The 19,761-nt window shown below is 36.8% G+C and overlaps 1 protein-coding gene across 1 annotated transcript; it reads left to right on the top strand.

Annotated features, from left to right (window-relative positions):
* Positions 1-6,554: 6,554 nt before the first annotated feature.
* Positions 6,555-14,906, top strand: LOC144980039 (selenoprotein F-like). Its single transcript, XM_078927503.1, has 4 exons — positions 6,555-6,659; positions 10,316-10,489; positions 12,549-12,612; positions 13,584-14,906. Exons 1-4 carry the CDS (start codon positions 6,615-6,617, stop codon positions 13,760-13,762), a joined length of 462 nt encoding a protein of 153 aa, XP_078783629.1. The 5' UTR covers positions 6,555-6,614; the 3' UTR covers positions 13,763-14,906.
* The last annotated feature ends 4,855 nt before the right edge of the window (positions 14,907-19,761 follow it).

The following is a 19,761-nucleotide window of genomic DNA, read 5'->3' as shown; positions in this document are numbered from 1 at the left end:
ATTATTATTATTATTATTATTATTATTATTATTATTATTATTATTATTATGTTTACTATTATTATTATTATTATTATTATTATTATTATTATTATTATTATTATTATTATTATTATTATTATGTTTACTATTATTATTATTATAATTAATATTTTTCTAATTTTTTGTTTGTTTTGCATGTGTATGCCATATCCTATTATTATTAATTTATGTTTATTTATTTTTTTTTTTTTGATGATTGGTGCGTAAAGGGTATCACTTAATAGAGATGTGATGAGTCAACATATATGTGGCTCATCTGAAATGAAATGACAAGATATAAGATCCTAATTTGTGTGGAATCACATCTGAAAAATAACATCAATGAACTTGAAGGGACTATCTTCCTGTCCAAAGGGTGGCAAGCAAATTCAAACTGTTCGCTTAGCGATATGACAACCAAGATAAACTCTGACTCTTTGAGCCTCACAGGGTGGGGTTCCTGACCTCCCGTAGTGGGCAGGGAGATACTTACTGTCTTCTACCCCCCTATTTCTGTTTTCTAACTTGCTTTCTGTCTTTGTCTTGGAATGAGATTACTTGGTTTAGTCCTGACCCTGGCCGGATACCCTGACTGAGAGGGAAACAGTCAAATGTATAGTAAGTTTTGGGAGATGATATTTTTTTCATTGTAAATCATCTCTCTGTTTTGTAATGATCTTATGTTTGTTTACATATTATATATGATTTGTAAACATTTGAGTGTATTCCTCTTAGTGGGGACCTGTGCTTGTGTCTGGATGAGACTTTTTGGAGATCCCAAACTAAGTACTTTGATAGTGTGCTCTTGGAATTTACATCTTTTTCCTATTTGAAATAATTCCCCTTTGTCTTACCTTTTCTTGAGTGCTTTAATTTTAATTCTAGAACTTATTACTATCCCATTTTCTTCCTTTTTATTGGCGCTGATAAGACCTTAATGTGTTGCAAGCGCAGTAAAACCCTTAAGATTCAACCCGACAAAAACCGACAACGGCATAATATTCATGGGCGGGGAAGCCAAGACTGGCCTCAGTAAGTAAAATCCAATCGTTGTGAAGGAAATGGGTTAATGCTCAAACTTGCAAAAATCATAAGGTGCAAAAAGACCTTGAAGTTGTTCTCTTCGATCTTAGGGGAAAGGCAATTCCACGTCGCGCTGGGAGACGCCACGAGCAAAGTTAGGAAATTGAAGAATGGGGTCCCTCAGGGGTCGGTACTTGCGCCAATGTTGTTTAACGTTTACATTAGCGATATGCCGAACACTTCCTCCCTGAGGCTGGGATACGCAGACGACTGGGCACTCGTTACTCAGAGTAAAGTGTGGACCCGTCTCGAGAGCGTACTCAGCGAGGACGTCACCAGACAAGTGGTACCTGAAGATGAACACTTCAAAAACCGTGGCCACTGCATTTCACTTATGCAGTGGTTGGCACACCCGTAAACTGAATGTCCTAGTCGGGGACCAGCCACTCCCATATGAGCCGCGTCCAAAATACCTAGGGGTGACGCTGGATCGCAGCCTTACCTATCGGGTTCATCTCGAAGGGGTTGCCCGGAAGATAGAGAAGCGGAATAGTCTTCTGAGGAAGCTGGCGGGATCGACTTGGGGCGCTAGCCAAGCGCTCCTGAGAACATCCGCCCTGGCACTATGCTATTCCACCGCGGAGTATTGCGCTCCAGTGTGGGGTAGAAGCAGAAACGTTGAGAAGGTGGATGTAAAACTTCGCAAGTCGATGCACATAGTGTCGGGAACGCTAGCAACAACCCCTAGAGAATGGGGCCCGGTGATGGCAGCGATCCAGCCCCCCGATGTCCGGAGGGAGACCATTACGGGAAACTGGCTGAGTAAGATCAAAGAGAGAGGGAATGGGATACCCCTCTCATGCGCATAATGAACGGTGCCCCCGTTTCGAGCCGAAATAAGTCCCGGCAACCCTTGTACACAGAATCCCTGACTACGGACAGAGCTGCACATACGAGATGGAAGTCGGTTTGGACGAATTCAATCCCTCGTGGGGGCGGGGACCTACACTCCTCTAAGCTTGGTGAGAAGTTGCCAGGCTTTGATACCAGTAAGAGGAGACACTGGGTAGCTGCGAATCGGCTTCGGTCGAGGAGCTGCCTAACGGCCGGTGCGTTACATCAGTGGGGTCTAACTTCCTGTCCTTTATGTCCACGCTGTGGGCAAGAACCCGAAACGGCAGAGCATCTAGTCGAAAGGTGTGTTGTGACGATGCTACCGGGCGGGTTCGCGACGGTGCACGAATGCGGACCGGACTTTGCTGATTGGGTCGATCGTCATAACATAATAGTGTGAACCATAAGAAGCTGCTGCCATGAGTGACCGTAGAAAACGAAAAGGCGACTACAGATATCAAAGAGTAGGCTTATGTCATCAAAGGATGTCTACATGATTGACATGGCCATATAGGGAACTCATTATCTACTCCCCCAAAAAGAATCTAAACACGAGAGGGTTAAAAACAAAAACAAACTTGTAAAACTTTTCAATTTTTAAAAAATCTCTGATTTTGACCCTTTTAAAAATTGAATTAACTGATTTTGAAGAATTATTAAGTAGTAGTTGATCTGCAAATGGATTAAAAGTTGACATCCTGGATTGTTAAAAAATGATTTTCAAATTAAAATACATAATTTCTATTTGAAACTTCTAGCAAAGTATTAATTTCATTGTGTTGGCAGCTCAGTCGATGACTCTTGTGTAGTTTGACAGCTTAGTCATTGTGTAGTTTGCTCAAAACGAGTTTGAGTTTGAAAAATCCATCTGTACGATATTTGTCTTTATACGTGCCATCTCATGGTGTGTATTACCTTTACCGCTTCCAAACACACAAAAAATACACACTATGCTTCTACATGACCTTTGACCTCCTCCTTGTTGTTCCTATGTGTTACCAAAAGCACATAACTAAGAATTATGTATTGTGATCACTACTACACATGTAGAGAGGAAGAACGTGTATTTTTTTTCTTCTTCAAAAGTTGCCGTTGTTGTCTCCTCTTCTCCCAGTCCCCACCTCAGAATTAAAAAGATACATATTTGAAAAACAAATTTTCAATGCGTCTTGTATTTATTTATTTATTATTGTTTGTTTTCCTTTTATTTTTCACTCCTGAGTCTGGGTGGGGATCCTGACCTCCCATAGCGGGCAGGGAGGTACAAACTGTGTCTTCTATCCCCTTATATCTGTTATCCAACATGCTTTCTGTCTTTGTCTCGGAATGAGATTACTTGGTTTTGTCCTGGCACTGGCCGTAATCCTAGCTGGGAGGGAAACAGTCAAATGCATAGTTATTGTTTTGGGAGATGATATTATTTTCCTTGTAAATCATCTCTCTGTTATGTATTATTATTTTTATTTTGAATGTATAATGTAAGCATTTGAGTGTGTTCCTCTTTGTTGGATTTTGTGCTTGTGTCTGGATGAGACTTGTAGGTGATTTCAAACTAAGTACATTGGTGGTATGCTCTTGGAATCTACATCTGAGCCCTATTTGTTCTCAATTCCCCTTTGTCTTACTTTTTCTTGGGTGCTTTAATTGTAATTCTAGAACTTTTTACTATCGCATTTTCTTCCTTTTTACTGGCCCTGATATAACCTAAATGTGTTGCAAGCGCCGTAAAACCCTTAAAAACAAAAACAAACAATCACTCCTGAGTCACTTGGTGGCCGAGCGATAAATTTTGCTTTGTCTTCTTTCCCCCTATATATCTGTCTTTTTCCTTTCCATGTTGCGCTCTGTTTTTGTTCTTTATTGAAATTACTCACCCCCCCCCCCCCCCACCCGTTTCTGTCGAGAGAAAAAAGCTGTCAAATGTATAGCTTCTTTTTTATTTATTTATTATTTGTTTTTGAGAGAAAGACGGGATTACTTGGTTTTGTCATGACCCTTGCTGGAATCCTTGACTGAGAGGAAGACAGTGAAATGTATGGTGTTAGTTTTGGGAGGTGATCTGTTTTGCCTCGTAGATCATCTCTCTGTTATGTACTGATACCTACTTATATTTTTGTTTTGAACATATCTTGTAAACATTTGAGTGTGCTCCTTTTAGTGGGATCATGTGCTGGTGTCTGGATGAGACTTATAGGTAATCTCACATTGATTGTATGCTCTTGGAATCTACATCTGTTTCCTACGTGAGCCAATTCCCCTTTGTCTTATTTTTACTTGGGGGCTTAAATTATGATTCTATCATTTAAATTTTTTTTTTTTTGACTATCCCATTTTCTTCCTTTATATTGGCTCTGATATGACCTAAATTAGTGTGTTATAAGCACTGTTTTTTGTTTTTAAGGGTTTTACGGCGCTTGCAACACATTTAGGTTATATCAGCGCCAGTAAAAAGGAAGAAAATGGGATAGTAAAAAGTTCTAGAATTACAATTAAAGCACCCAAGTGAAAGTAAGACAAAGGGGAATGGGAACAGATAGGGATCAGATGTAGATTCCAAGAGCATACCACCAATGTACTTAGTTTGAGATCACCTATGTCTCATCCGGACACAAGCACAAAATCTAACAAAGAGGAACACACTCAAATGCTTACATTATACATTAAAAATAACCAATATAATAATACATAACAGAGAGATGATTTACAAGGAAAAAAATATCATCTCCCGAAACAATAACTATGCATTTGACTGTTTCCCTCTCAGCCAGGACTCCGACGAGGGCCCGGAAAAAAACAAGTAATCTCATTCCAAGACAAAGACAGAAAGCTTGTTGGATAAGATATAAGGGGATAGAAGACACAGTATGTACCTCCCTGCCCGCTATGGGAGGTCAGGATCCCCACCCAGATAAGCACTGTAAAAGCCTTAAAAACAAAAAAAAACAACAAAAACTTCAGTTCTCCAACTTTTACCCAATCATCTTCCCCTTTACTGGTGCTGAAACAACATACAACTGTAGTTATCGCCGTAAAAAACCCTCTAAAAACACAGTATGCTGAGTCAAATGAAACAATGCGATGGTACTGTGGTGCCAAAGCTACTTCTCATTGTGGTAAAATAAGTTCCTGCTTGAATTCGATGAATGATTTTTAACCCGTTAACTGTCGTACTCTGGAAAAAAACAAAAAAACATGTATTTAACTCACTCAACCCTAACACCGACTATATCCGTAGTTTACCCGGGTTACTTTTACCTCATGCCTATTTTTTACATTTTTTTCTGAGACAAATTATAGGCGTAGTATCAAAGCTAATGTTTTTAGTTTTTGCATGTTAATGATAGTTGAATAAAACTATCTATGTACATGCTCAATTTTAATACATTTTCTCTCATTTTGAAAAGTAGCAAAAATCTCTAGGATTGAGTGAGTTAAAACTTTGGCCAGATAACCGTCCTCCAAATATCGATCTATTTAAATACGTAACTCTCATCTCTGTAAAAACTGTCAAACTCGGGGCCTCGAATGTATTCCTTTTGACCGGTATCTATTGCTTGTGTCTCGGTGAGACTTTTATTATTCCCTCTCTTGGCCACGATTTTTTTTCATCAATTGAAAGAAAAAAGTACATGTTGATAAATATTTTTGCACCCCCCCCCCCCAAACAGAAATGAACAAACAATTAAAGTCAAACTTACGGGTGAAAAATTCCAATAACCACGTGAAAACTACAAAGAAATAAAGAAATAACGTGAGAATTTATTCATATCGCACAATATCCACTATGTGTAGTACTCAAACCGCTTTACAAGAGGTCCCAAGCCAACAGCTACACATAATGTGTCGACAAAGCTTGACGTGTGTGCGGTGGCATTACCGTCTCTTGTTTATTCTGTTTTATTTTGTTTTTTTTTTTTTATTGTATCTTGTTTTATTTTACAGAGTATAAAGACAACACTGTTATCGACCAGGCGTTCATTTTACACCTGAGTGCGGTGATCGGTGATAGAATATCATGAGTAAAGAGTCTTCTTCAAGGAATGAACGTTGCTTCGCTGCCAGCGTGACTAGAACAGGGGATACTCAGGTCAGAAGTCGAGTGTCATACAGCAAGACCGCAAAGTCATACATACGATCAATGGGAGTGACAAAACTCTTACTTCTAATAATTATTTCTGACCCATGCTCTGAACTCTGAACTTCCTAGTCCCCTTTCATTTTTTTTTTCTTTGGCTGCTTGAGCGTGGTAACGAACTGGATCCACAATTTTGCTCTTCCTACTCCTCCCTCTCCCTCCTTCTTCTCATCTTCTTTTACTATCTTCTACGATACCTGTCTTTCTCTCTAAACATCCATATAAATGTAAACGAATAATAATAAACGTGAACTATTACGGCGCGAATCTGTCCTAAAAAGGTAACTATTCTGTTTACTACTCTCGTCTTCCATTTCCCATTCGATGATATATTTTAACAATGTTTTAAAGTGTTTAACTCTCTTACTAAAACGAACCAAAAAACTGACATAATGTCAGGCACTTTAGTTAATATAAATATAAATTGATCATTAGGTAATGTAATAGTAGGTAAATTGCGAAGTCATATTTTCACCAGACGTAAGGACCTCTCATATCTTGACACTTGTGATGATGTTGATTGTAGTTCCCTTCTGCCAAGATGGTGGAGTGGCCGAGTTACGTCTCGCTGCTCCTCCTTTTACTGGTAATGGAGCTTTTATAATCAATTGTTGATATTATTTTTTAATCCAGTGCACAGGTTATAATGTATAGTATAATATTGATTACATCTTTTATCTATTGGTGTATACTTTGCTCGTAAAATATAGTTCTACCGAGCTCGTGTTGACACGTCATTGTTTACACTTCTTACACTTGCACTTACACACTTTACCTTTTCAATTAGAGAAGCTTACATTTACAATCTTTGCCTTATGTATTATTGTTATAAATTGAGGTATAATTTCAATTCACAAATTAATATAAACTATCCAATGAGATTATTTACCTTGATGATTGATGTACTGCAGGGTATTGTCAGGTCATCATAGTTTTTGGGATCTGGTCTGCTTTTTTGGGAAGGCCTTCCCGAAAGCCGAAAGCTCCTACTCCTACTCCTTGCGCTAAGCATTTCTTTCAATTTGTATTTTCACCGTAGATCTTTTGTCATGCTTTTGGAAGGCCTCTCCTTTTTTGCTCATTTGGTAGAAGATAGAGGCAGCTTGACTCAGCGGTATGGTGGTAGCTTCGTACCTGAAAAGTACTGAGTTCGATCACCCGCACCCGCCGTTGCGCTGTGTGGCGTTGAGCCTTGAGTTGAGCAAGTCACCTTGTGCTAGCTCAATTTGCGAAGCTGCACTGCGGCTGACGTCTGGGTTATTCCAGTCTTCTCATGGAATAGACCCTATGGGACGAATAAAGGGAATTTAAAAAAAATATAATTTTTTTTTACATGGGGATGCCATGATATTTTGAAATGAAAGAAAAAGTTGGAGGCCTTCCGGAAGCAGCTACATCCCCAGTATTCTTTTTTTTTTAAATATAATGTTCTAGTAGGGGGTTTGGGAGGGGGGACACTTTTTTTTTATAATGTTCTAGTTGGGGGTTTGGGACGGGGGAGACTTTAAAAAAAAAAAGTTTCCCCTGTCCCAAACCCTCTACTAGAACATTATATTAAAAAAAAGAATACTGGGGATGAAGGAGCTTTCGGAAGGTCTCCAGAAAAAGTGAATATGATTATAGTGGCAATGACACACACCCACGAATTACGTGCCTGAGCGAGCCTTTACTCTCGGTATAGGTCAGGTTGACCTCAGGGTCAAGCGGTCAATCCTGCAGGTAAAGCTGCATACAATGCATTACGTTCCAAAAACATATAAATTGAGTAACGGCATTTCCTGTTTTCAGTCTACTGCTACTCCTCTTTTAAATTCACAACATATTTTTCAAAGCTTGGATATAACTGCATTTTTCTTGTTTGATATTTGTGTCTGGGTTTCATTATTCTGCTGTGATTAGTTCTTTAGTTATTTACATCTGAAAAACTCAATGAATAAAATCAATTACAGGAGCTATTTATTTTTTTTTTTAATTAATATAAAACTTTTGACACATCCAATTATTTAAAAAGTTGTATCGGCGCATCTAACATTCTATGGGCTTTCTAATGATTAAAACCGTTTAATGGACTTGTCTTTTAATCTTTTATAATATTTTTTTTCTTGCAATGCACATACAGGCAAACGGATCACACTTTAGAGACCCACATGAAATCTTTAAATGAACTTTGTAGTGTATGTGGCTATACAGCACTCACTCAAAAAGAAAAAAAACGTAACCGCTAAAGATTACTGTGTAAAGATTTCAAATGTGAAATACTTTTGTTATTTGATATTGACATTGGAAAAGACTTAGAAACAACACATTCAAAAGTGATATGTTACAAATGTGTAAAAAGAATCAAAAACATGAAAGTATATAAAGGAGAAGAGTTTTTAATAAACTCCCGGACTATTGTAAAAAACAGTCAGCATTTGTGGACAGATTTTGTCCCCAGTGACATTACAATGTGCAATGTGTACAAAACATTTACAAACATACGAGTCGGCTGCATTAAAGATAGGCAGTCAAGTGACATTCAAACCTTAGACACAACGCAAGACACACATTCATCACACTCCACAGAAATCACAGTAGACAATGTTATAATGACAACCAGTCTTCTTCAAGTTTCCCCTGACTTACAGTCTCATGTACCAGAAAAGAAGATAAGATTAGAAAAGAACGACAGAAAATATCAAGTAAATTATCAAGAAACAATACAGGACAGTTTACAAAGTATTAGACGGGTAGAGACACCTAAACAATTTGAAATTATAATGTGACTTTTGACTGAAAGAAAAGTGACATAATAGAGCAGGAGTTTGGATTCCCTCCCTCTCCTGAGAATCATGTTTTTCCCCCATTTTAGTCTCCTCTCTCTCTCTCTCTCTCTCTCTCTCTCTCTCTCTCTCTCTCTCTCTCTCTCTCTCTCTCTATCTATTTTATTTATCTCTAATCTCTATCTCTCTGTCTATCTATCTATCTATTTTATTTATCTCTCTCTCTCTCTCTCTCTCTCTCTCTCTCTCTCTCTCTCTCTCTCTCCCCCCCCACCCCCACCTCCCTCTCCTACGTCTTGACACACATACGCTCACGCCGACAGACAATAAATACACATACACACATAAAGTCAGATAGATAATACACATAATTTACGCTTTGTACAAATAAATGTTTAAAACCATCCCGGAATTTGGAATTATCTATGTTTTCTGTTATTCAAACTGTGAGAAAAGATTGTCTTCATTGTGTACTTTGGTGACTTATACGAAACAATTACGGTATCCCAAATATAAACGGCTATTACTATGAAATGATTGACAAGTCCATTTAGAGACGACATAAGTAAATTCTCTTAATGTTTGTCTTTAAGTTGAACCAAGTTTTATTGCATTTGAGCGTGTCGTTTTTTTGCAATTTGGGGGTAAAGTTAAAAGTAAGTTAATTATTTCTCAAAATATGAGTAATTTATAATTAACAATAACTTCCTTTCACCTAACACTATGAGAATCGAATTTATATCATAATACTAAGTATTTTCTAAATATTTTCTTTCTGTAAATTTCTTTGCGTTCATGACCATATTAAACTTGGGATAGCAGGTTTACAAAGTAAACAAACACGCGTCATGACTGGGAGTAACAATCATTCAACAGGTAATTGTTATCATGACCCCGAGGTCACGCCCCCACGAAGGAGAAGGGGGCTGACTGGGTGGTAAGGCATGCGGTCAGGTTGAGTTCACTGAATAACTAAAGGCACGGCTTTTCGTTTCTGTGGACAATGGAAACTCTATGGTTATTGTTGCTGTTACAGCTATAGATCTGCCATCAGTGGAGTAATAGAGCATTTTAAATCGGATTATAATTAGACTTCAACTGTTTGTTTTTAGTTTGAATAACTGAAATCGATTGCAACGTGATGAACTGAGCGGACTGACAGTGTAGGTCAATGTGATGCTCATGAGTTGTCATAAATAGAAAATTTCATCGAATCCCATCTGGAAACAAGAATTTCCTGATGACAGTGTTCAAATTAAGAAGAAAAAATCTGCCCCCGTCTGACCAATCCAAATACTGGAGACATCTGGATTGTGGAGTTCCAGATTAGAGAGTACCTGACTGTGACTGTACTATATTTAATCATGAGTAAAACATTGCCCGAGGTGCTGACTTGGGCTTTTTTTTTTTTTTTCGCTTTATTTTGTTATAGAATGATTTTATTTTTGAATGTTAATTTTTTTTTTTTTTTGGTTCGTAGGTGTATTTGGGGGATTGCAGCTTAGAGTTTGTGGAAGAATGTCGCCTAAAAGGTTTCACACCAAACCTTATGTGCTCTACATGTGATCAGCTGGGTGCATTTAATCTTGGTGCTCTGGCAGATAGTTGTCAACAATGTTGTCAGAAAGACAAGGAGGAATCTGATGGACCTATGGTGGGTTTTAATGTTTAAGTTTAAGCTTAGGTCTAACCTTAGGTCTAACTCACTCAACCCTAACACCAACTATATCCGTAGTTTACCCGGGTTACTTGTACCCAGTGTCAATTTCTTACATTTTTTTAGACATTATAGACGTAGTATCCAAGTAGTGTTTTTTATTATTATTATTTTTTTTTTTTTGCATGTTATTGATAGTTGAATAAAACCATGTACATGCTCATTTTTAAAACATTTTTTTCCGATTTTGAAAAGTAACAAAAATCTGTAGGATTGAGTGAGTTAATGAGACAAGTCAACATTTTGGTGAGGCTAGTCTCATTTTTATCATGCCAGTAATTAATTAGAAATAATTGTGTAGTAGGACATTCCCATAAGTCATCATGTTCAATGCACTTATTCTCAATCCATCACCTTTTTTTTTTCTTCAGTGGGTCTTATTGAGCTAAATTTTTTATTTCATACAGAGATGACCATATGTTGAGTATTCTTTTTGTGCTAATGCTCTCACAATATCCATTACTGCACATAGTGATGGTACTCATCTCACCCGAGTTTAGTTGAATAATATCTGGAGATTTAGGTTTATAATCATTATTGTTAATATCATCTGGTCACTGATCACTATGATCAGTTTTGACAGTCTTAAAATATGAGACAACATGCAACCTTACCAGCTCTATCACAATATATCACAACGTATTAGATGAAATTTGAACCTTTTAGTATTGAATAGTGTTGATGGTTTTCCACGGAATTTCGCGTTTTTTGAGACAGAGAAGGAATTTCCTCCTTTTCCTCACATTTCGCAATATCCCACTTTTCTGCTAATTTTTGCAAAGTTATCCTTCACTTCCCATTTCAGCAAATATTTCTATAAACAATCCGAACTGTTTGACTCTGTGATTGTTTATCATTATCCTCTCTATTGCTGTAAAAATAGGGGTTACCTCCATTAAAAATGGGAGTTAAAGACAAATGCTAAAAATTTTCCTCCTTTTTAACTTTTGTCATCATCAGCACTGACTGAAATAATTGTCTTGTTGTTGGTCATTTTCACTCAATAATTGTTATTTTTAAAAGGAACTGTGTGTTCCCTACACCAGTGTATCAAATACACGTATGTGTATTCCCTACACCAAAAGAGATCTGGTATAGGGGTTATAAACAGCTTGACCGAGAATGCAAGGTTGCCGGATGTTTTGGCATGCATACCATTGTCGTCATTATTAGTATTTAATTTATAAAGAGGCATATTTTTATTTAAAAAAATAAAATTTACTCCAATGAAAAAATAAATGATTAATCATATAATTGGCTTAATTAATATGATGTACAGTAAATACATAAGTATTATGTGAGTAAATTCAGAGTGTAAAACATGATTAAATGTTTGGTTTTTAAATATTTTTTATGGCTATGGCGCTTGAAACCATGCCTATGGCCATCTGGCAGTTACAGTGAGAATCTCGTCAATTTTTGATATTGGTATCGAGACTTGAGATCTATTTCACCGCTCGGTTTCGAACAAATCTCAATCAAGACTTCCCGAAATTAAATAAAACGATGTAAATGATATGATAAATCCGCTGAATTGCCATAAATTACCTATTAATGCTATGCGTTTAGTTTTGTTTTAAACTCATGACATTCACCAGTCTGATATAATTTGCCAACATACAAAACTATATATAAATCCGTAAACGTTTATAGTTTGATTAATTTAATACAGTTTAGAGAGAACTCATAAACATGGCTGGTTAAAAACAATAACAGAGAGCTGAAGGACGTCAAAATCGATAATGCCTGTAATAGGCTTAGCATCAATGTCATCAGTATCGATTAAGGTATAGGCGATATTTAGGTTTTTTTTATTTCTGGTGTAGAGAATACACACGTGTGTATTAAGTACACTGGTCTAGTTCCTTTTAAAAAAGCTTGTTTGTTGAGCTTCTTTTGCTGGTAATGTAAATATATCCACAATCACTTGAAGCAGTGTATCTCCTCTTATTTTAATGCAACAAATTCATTTTTGTTTCTGCTGTTATTTCCTCAGAAATATCCATTTGCAGAGTTAGTCGTGTGTCAATGAAAATTGGGGAGATTCCCACAAGTCCAGGGTAAGACTTTTAAAAATCAATATTAAGGTCTAATTTGAAAATAAATATTACATTTTTTTTAAATTATTTTTTTTTCCCTTTTTTTTTTTTTTTTTTTTTTTTTTTTTTTTTTTTGCTTTTCTTTTTAAAAATTGTTTTGGTGTTTGACAATTCGGTATTGTGTCTTGGAGTCAAGATGACAAAATGTGATAAAAAATGTGAAATCCAATATTTGGCACATTAAAAAAATTATTTGCATTTTCCTTGATAAGACAAACTTAATCTTAGTTTCATAATTTTTGGTATCCCTTCAGTTTTCAACGCTTTAATGAACCCGGCATAATACGACTTGTTGATCTTAATGAGGAAAATTATCTCTGAATGGTAGGAATGGAATTACTGTGGGTTGATGTAAAAGTCGGGTAAAGTCGATTTGATCAGCGCCTCAGATGGGATGTGAACTTTGTATTTTCTAATTTCCAGTTGAGTGCCGTTCAGTGGGATTCCAATATGTGCTTCACTGTACAGGGTTGAGATAAAAGTTCTTTCAGACCTTGACCTGTGTGGAGTTATTTTGAATTTCCGTAATGAAACACAATTCTTTCGCTGATTCTTGCAATTTTGATTTAAGCAAATTTCTTGTTAAATCAAAAAACTAAAAAAAAAAATTTTTTAAAGTAAAAATATTAAGAACCGGATTAACAGTGCAACATCTCAATGACCCTTTTTCCGCCATTTTGGATACCCAGCAATAACCACAACCCTGGACGAGGATATGATTTCCCCTGGTTCTGACGTTATCATTATATTATTCAGAGGTTGCACTGTATGTTAATTTTGACATAAATGGAAGTTGACGTTCATCTTATAAAATGCCCTGTGTTTTTATCACAAATATTCTCTTCATGCTTGCCACAACCGCTTTCCATCATCATATCAATCCTTTTAATTTCTTTTTACGTATTTATGTTATTTATTTATTATTTTATCAGCATTTGTCAAGTCTGAACGTCCTGAACAGTTCCAAGGGCTATCAATCCGCTACGCCCGCGGTGCTGACCCCGTCATCAAACTGTTGGACGAGGACAAGAATGTCGTTGAGACTCTGGGAATCGAGAAATGGAACACAGACTCTTTGGAAGAATTCTTCAAGGAACATCTGGAAAACTAGATAGAGATCCGCGGGGCGGTGATGGAACTTGATTAGCTCGTATCAATGTTGGCCATTGTTCTCCATTAATTGTGAATGGTGTGTTTGAATAACCAATGAATTGTGACCGTGTTAGGTGAAATTGTGCTGTCTTTCTTCTTTGTCTTGAATGATGGATCTTTCTTCTTTTTTTTTTTTTTCCACTTATCTCTACAAAAGTGGTTTTTGTACAGATATTTTAGGGGTCAAATTTTGGCTCATCCAGATTCAGAGTTTTTAAGAACCAATATTTTAGAACAAAATTGTTCAAAATAGCCCTGCTTTAAAATTTTATTTTTTTAAATTCGTTAATTTTGATATTGTGCAGATATTTTTCATGAAATAATTTACTTTTTTTTAACAATTGTGAAAGACTCAGAAACAAGATCCATGATAGACATGAGAGAAAGATAGCAGGTTTCCTTCCATGTGTGGTTGAGGAGGCTGTCCCTGTGTTCATGACGTGTCAACACGAAAACCAGATGGTGTGTAGGTGCTGATATGGTAGTGTGTGTTTTTTTTTTACACACCTAGCCTTCACAGGACAGAAAGGCTAATAATCTTGTTCCATCACTTCATTTTTGTGTAAAAGTTGTCAAGTACTTTATTTTTTTTTGGGTATAAATCATGACTTTTGTCTTTAATCTAATTTTAAAATTTCAACACTTAAGAATTTAAGTGTCGTCTTGTTTTTTTAGGGGGGGGGGGGGGGGGGGGGGGGGGGTTTGGCATTGGTCATGTGCTCTTCATTGTCTTTTTTTTTTTTGTCTTTACAAATGCTTTATTTATTCATTTCTGTGTCATTTCATCATTCATTTTAAACGTTATGGGCGGAGAAAGTTAAGTGCGAATTTGAATTTAAGAATGTAGTGTAAGTGGATTAGTTTCAAAAGTTTGTTGGTTGGTCAGATATTTCAAATGTTGATTGAAAATTGAATGATTATGAGTGTGTAAGAAAGATTGTTCTTTTGAGGGGATAGAATGTTGGTATATTTTTATTTTTTTATATTATTTTTTTTGTTTTGATGAAGTAATTAAAAGTGAAAAGTGTCATTCTAGCATCACTGAAATATATAATTTCTACCGTGATCGCTACTAATAGTAATAAAGATAATCACTACAATAACCTTGTTTTAAATTTAGTTTCTAATCATACCAATTGTGGTGTGTGGGGGGGGGGGGGGGGGGGGGGGGGGGGGATTTATTTGCTGGATTTTCTGTCCTTGTTCTATGTTCTCGTCTTTCACAACACTTTCTGTCCTAGTCCTAGAATGAGACTTCTTAGAATTTAGCCCTGGCTGCAATCTTTTACTTGGGAGGGGGGGGGGGGGGGTGTCAGATTTGTTTTTTAAAAACAATTACATTGCTGATTTAAAGGAAACCTGATATAACACAGATGGTTGGACGACAGCAAAAACCGTTATAATCAGTTGCGATCCCAAAGGTAGCCAACTTTAACTTTCGTTTTGGGGTAGGCTAGGGCTATTGGTCAGTACTGACCCCCAGGCGCTAGCACCTGTGGGTCAGTACTGACGAACAGGCGCAGCGCTGGAGGGTCAGTACTGACCAATAGGTCCTGATGTTTATTCGTCAGTATTGAACAACAGGTGCCACCGCCCACACACAACCTCTCTTCGGTCTGCAATGATCAGGCCTGTTCGTCAGTGCAGACAAAGACCTCTTCGTACTTATTCGTCACTTCCTAAAGTATTCCATTAAAAAAACAAAACAATTAAAATCCCAGGCCAACTTATCCGATGACACTCAGTAACACTTGGTCACTTGGATAAGTTTGATTTCTAACGCGTTAGATGCCATTGTTTCAAGCCACCATAAGATTCTTTTTTTATTTTATGTTGTCCATTCTATTTCTTTGGGTTTTTTTTTTTTTTTTTTTTTTTTTGTATAAATAAATCATGGTCGCCAATCAAAGAGCATAATCTATCCTCTTTTACTTCCTGTAATCCTTCGGTATATACAATCCTCTTCTAACTGAAACTTGGTTACATTTAGATACACTTCCCGAGAGTTAAGAACAGGAAGAAGATCGTCGCGTTGACGTCGTGCGGAGCTTGAGTACCTTAATGATCATGAAGGTGATGCCAGCCCAGAAACAATCATGCTGGACAGCTGATGGTGAAACGTCAGACTAAGAACGATCCAACCCGGCGTCCAGACAAGACCTGCCTTCTCCTGGACTCACGTCTCCACAATGAAGAATTTTACACATGAGAACGGTGGAAAAAAATATGAGTAAAGAGCATTTTTCAAGGACTCAATTATATACTGCCAAAAGCCAGACCAGTGGAGGGAGAGATGAGAGATTGGAGGACCTGGAGCTCCCTGATGACGATGAACACGGACAAAGGAAAAATGTAGTTTTTTCGTTGCTGCCCTACATGACAGCAGGTATAGTGGGTAGGAAGTAAAATAAGTACAGCCAGATTTTAACCCTCGTACATACAGATAGTAAGCCAAGCGGTATGTTATCGCTGATCACAAAGCCCAAAAGATCTATAGATTTATGTTTGTAGGTGAGGTATTGGGGACAAAATGTGCTGTGCTATAATAATGTAGAGTCTGTGATCTGAAGGAGATCAATTTAATTACGTCAACATGGAGTTTATGTTAATCAGTAGTTGTAGTAGTAGTAGTAATAATAGCAGCAGTAGTAGTTGTAGTAGTAATAGCAGCAGTAGTAGTAGTAGTACAAAAAACGGATTATAGCGTTGCAATTGAATCAAGGGAAGTAATTCATGAAATTCCAGACCGACTGCTTTTGGATACAATTCATTCGGAAGTGTACATTAAACTTTTTTTTTTTTTAATCATGCGTCAGAAATTAAATAAGCAGAGAGTATGCATTCTGATGTATGTAATATCAAAACTACAAGTATAGGGCATTATTAAACAGCTTCTACAGCTTTACCCCAGATTCGCTTGGTTTTTATGATCATTTCTGATCTAAAGCCTTCGAGTTTTATTCACTTCTCATTGGTTTTTAAGGCATAAACCTATAGTGTCATGAGATTTGGTCCTATTTATGCGTGTCTGCCCAAACAGACACCAATTCATTGCGTATTTTCTTCTCTGGAGCACGATTTAAAATATGTCGCAAGAGGTCGCTGTAACCAGTGCACTAAATTCGTCCTGAAATCGAATACAGTGGACTCCGGATAAGACGATGCCCAGGGGAACCGAGAAAAAAATCGACTTATCCGAAAATCAACTTAACCGGAGTGTAACCAAATGAGCAAAAACGCATTTGAACAAAGCAAACCAATCTAGATTAAGTATGTCCCTTCATATCGCACGGTCTCTGTAGTGGTCATCAGAGGCTCCTACCCCCAATAGCCCCATAGAGGAATCAGAATACATCAAAATCGGAATTTGAGATTTTAAAAAAGCGGAATCAACTTATTGTTATTGACTATGACATGGTTTGCAACAGAGATTGTAATAGACAATCCAAAAGTACTCAAATGATTAAAAATATAAAATGTGTAAAAATGTACAGATTGTGTAAAGACTACGAATGGGGTCAAATAATAATAGAGAACACACAGGTCCTGGCCGTCTGAGAGCAAAGCATTGAATGGATGGATTTAACCTTGTCAGGACCCTCCTCCCCCCCCCCCACCCCTCCCACATACACACACCTAATCAAGCAAACGCGCGTGCCGGTACACACACACACACACACACACACACACACGGACACAGGGCTAAAATTAAATAGGGAAAGAAGCTGACCGTACTCAAATAATATTATTACCGATTGAAGCCAACATATAATATTACCAAGGTCATTGACCTCACGCATCGGAGTCACAATAATAATAATAATAATAATAATAATAATAATAATAATAATAATAATAATAATAATAATAATAATAATAATAATAATAATAATAATAATAATACTTCGGTCAACCCCCCTCCCAAACATAAAATATTATCCGACATCAGCAGCACACACTTTGAAGAGACTAATCAGACATACAATGTGTGTTGATTGACCATAGGAGATGACGAAATAAGCCATAGCTCACTTTTTTTTTCGCTAGAGATTTTTTTTAAAATTTACCTTGATGAGAAAGGTGAAAAGCGGAATTTTTGCCTTGAATGTGGAATGTTACCAATTAAGTGAAATTATTCCGCGAAAAGCGGAAGGGTAGGAGCCTCCAGGTCAAGGTCATGCTTCTTGTAAATCGTCGAGACAGAAATAGCTGGTATGCCAATTTCCTATGCGATGATTTTCTGTCGCATGCCAAACTTTCCAAATGCATCGAATCTTCCTTTTCCGCGATAGGTTTGCCATTGTCGTTGTAGTTGTAGACTTGACTTGAATTCTTCTTGATAAATTGATACTAATTAAGAGGGCCATTACTTAGGATGGCCTGGGATTAGAACCAAAAAAAAAATCTTGAAGTTGGAAGTTGCGACAATGTAAAATTTGAGATGGAGAAATTAAAGTTATTCAATACTGCTCATGTACATTGAACACGGACGTCAAGTAAAGCACCTACATCACATCGATGTGCGCCAATCGTTCGCGGATATTCTTAACCACTTAAAATTCTTACTGGTAGCTTTTTTAACCAATGGAAATACTTGTTTATTTGTGATTTTTTTTGTAGTCATGAGTGATAAGAACATCGACTTATGTGGAGTTTTTTTTTTTACTAATGTTATATAGGAAGAAGGGGGAGGGACCAAGAAAAAAAATCGACTTGGGTAACAATCGACTTAGGCAACGTCGACGTATCCAGAGTGCACTGTAATAGTATTTCGTGGATTATTTCACCAGTAAAAAGGAAGAAAATGGGAAAGTAAAAAGTTCTAGAATTACAATTAAAGCACCCAAGAAAAAGGAAGACAAAGAGGAAAGCAGGTCCCCACTAAGAGGAACACACTCAACTGTCATACCTGATTATAAGCAGTGATGGATATTCTATTGTTGCTAAAACAAGAAGGATGCGTGGACGGAGTCTCCTGACCTCCCGTGATGGACAGAGAGGTCATTTGCTGTTTCTTTTAACCCCGATATTCTTTTTTTTTTCCCCGGTTTTTTCCCTGGTTCTGGCCCTTAGCTAGAAAGGAGACAGTCATATGTATGGTACCTTTTTTAAAAAAGAGATGCTCGCCCCCCTCCCTCCTCCCTCCCCCCCCCCCCCCCCCCCCAAGTCAGCTTGCCCTGGTTCAATTTGAGGCACAGCACTACGACACGACTAATGCTTCCAGTCCAGTCTTCGTTTGGATAAGAGATTACAGATATATTACCCAATGGGAGAAAATGAAAGGTATAAATTTATATATTTACCACAGAGCAATTTAATTTTTTTAAAAAGGAACACAGAACTATTTCAGATGGTAGAGTTTTATTTGATATCAGATTAGATGTCAGGGCAAAAGTGACTAGATTGATTATTGAAACTAAAGTCTGTTCTACCTCGAAAGTCAAATTAAATAATACATACATTAATATAAGCCATAATATATCAGTAACAAAAATAATATATTTGTGTATTAGCGAGATAATAATATTTTGGTTTGTTCTTAGGACTTTTACAGCACTTACACTTACAACTTTTTCAAGTCATATGAGTGTCAGAAACAAAAGCCAATAAAAGGAAAATCAAAAGACTGTACATCCAGCAATTCAGAGTGCAGGATGAAAACAGAGAATTAAAAACAAAACATCACGTAAAAACAAGAATTACTGCCATAAAACTTTTTTACTTTCATTTTGGTCAGAAAATTTATATATTATGGTAAATTATATGGACAAATTATGGTCTATCCCATGTTATGAAAAGATTCTGACAAACTTATATTAGACACTGTTTTGTAACATGTATATTAGATTCCTTTTAAGTAAAATTAATTAGTCTTTTGAAGAAAGGTTAACATGAAAATATTGACATTGTGTGGTGAGCGAAACTTGGCATAGCCTTACAAAAAAGCAAGAGAAAGTG

The sequence above is a fragment of the Berghia stephanieae genome, chromosome 9 (genome assembly GCF_034508935.2).
Source record: "Berghia stephanieae isolate SIO BIC M18660-M18661 chromosome 9, UCSD_Bste_1.3, whole genome shotgun sequence".
Classification (NCBI taxonomy): domain Eukaryota; kingdom Metazoa; phylum Mollusca; class Gastropoda; order Nudibranchia; family Aeolidiidae; genus Berghia; species Berghia stephanieae.
Note: the sequence above shows the minus strand (reverse complement) of the source record. Positions and strands in the feature narration are given on the sequence as shown.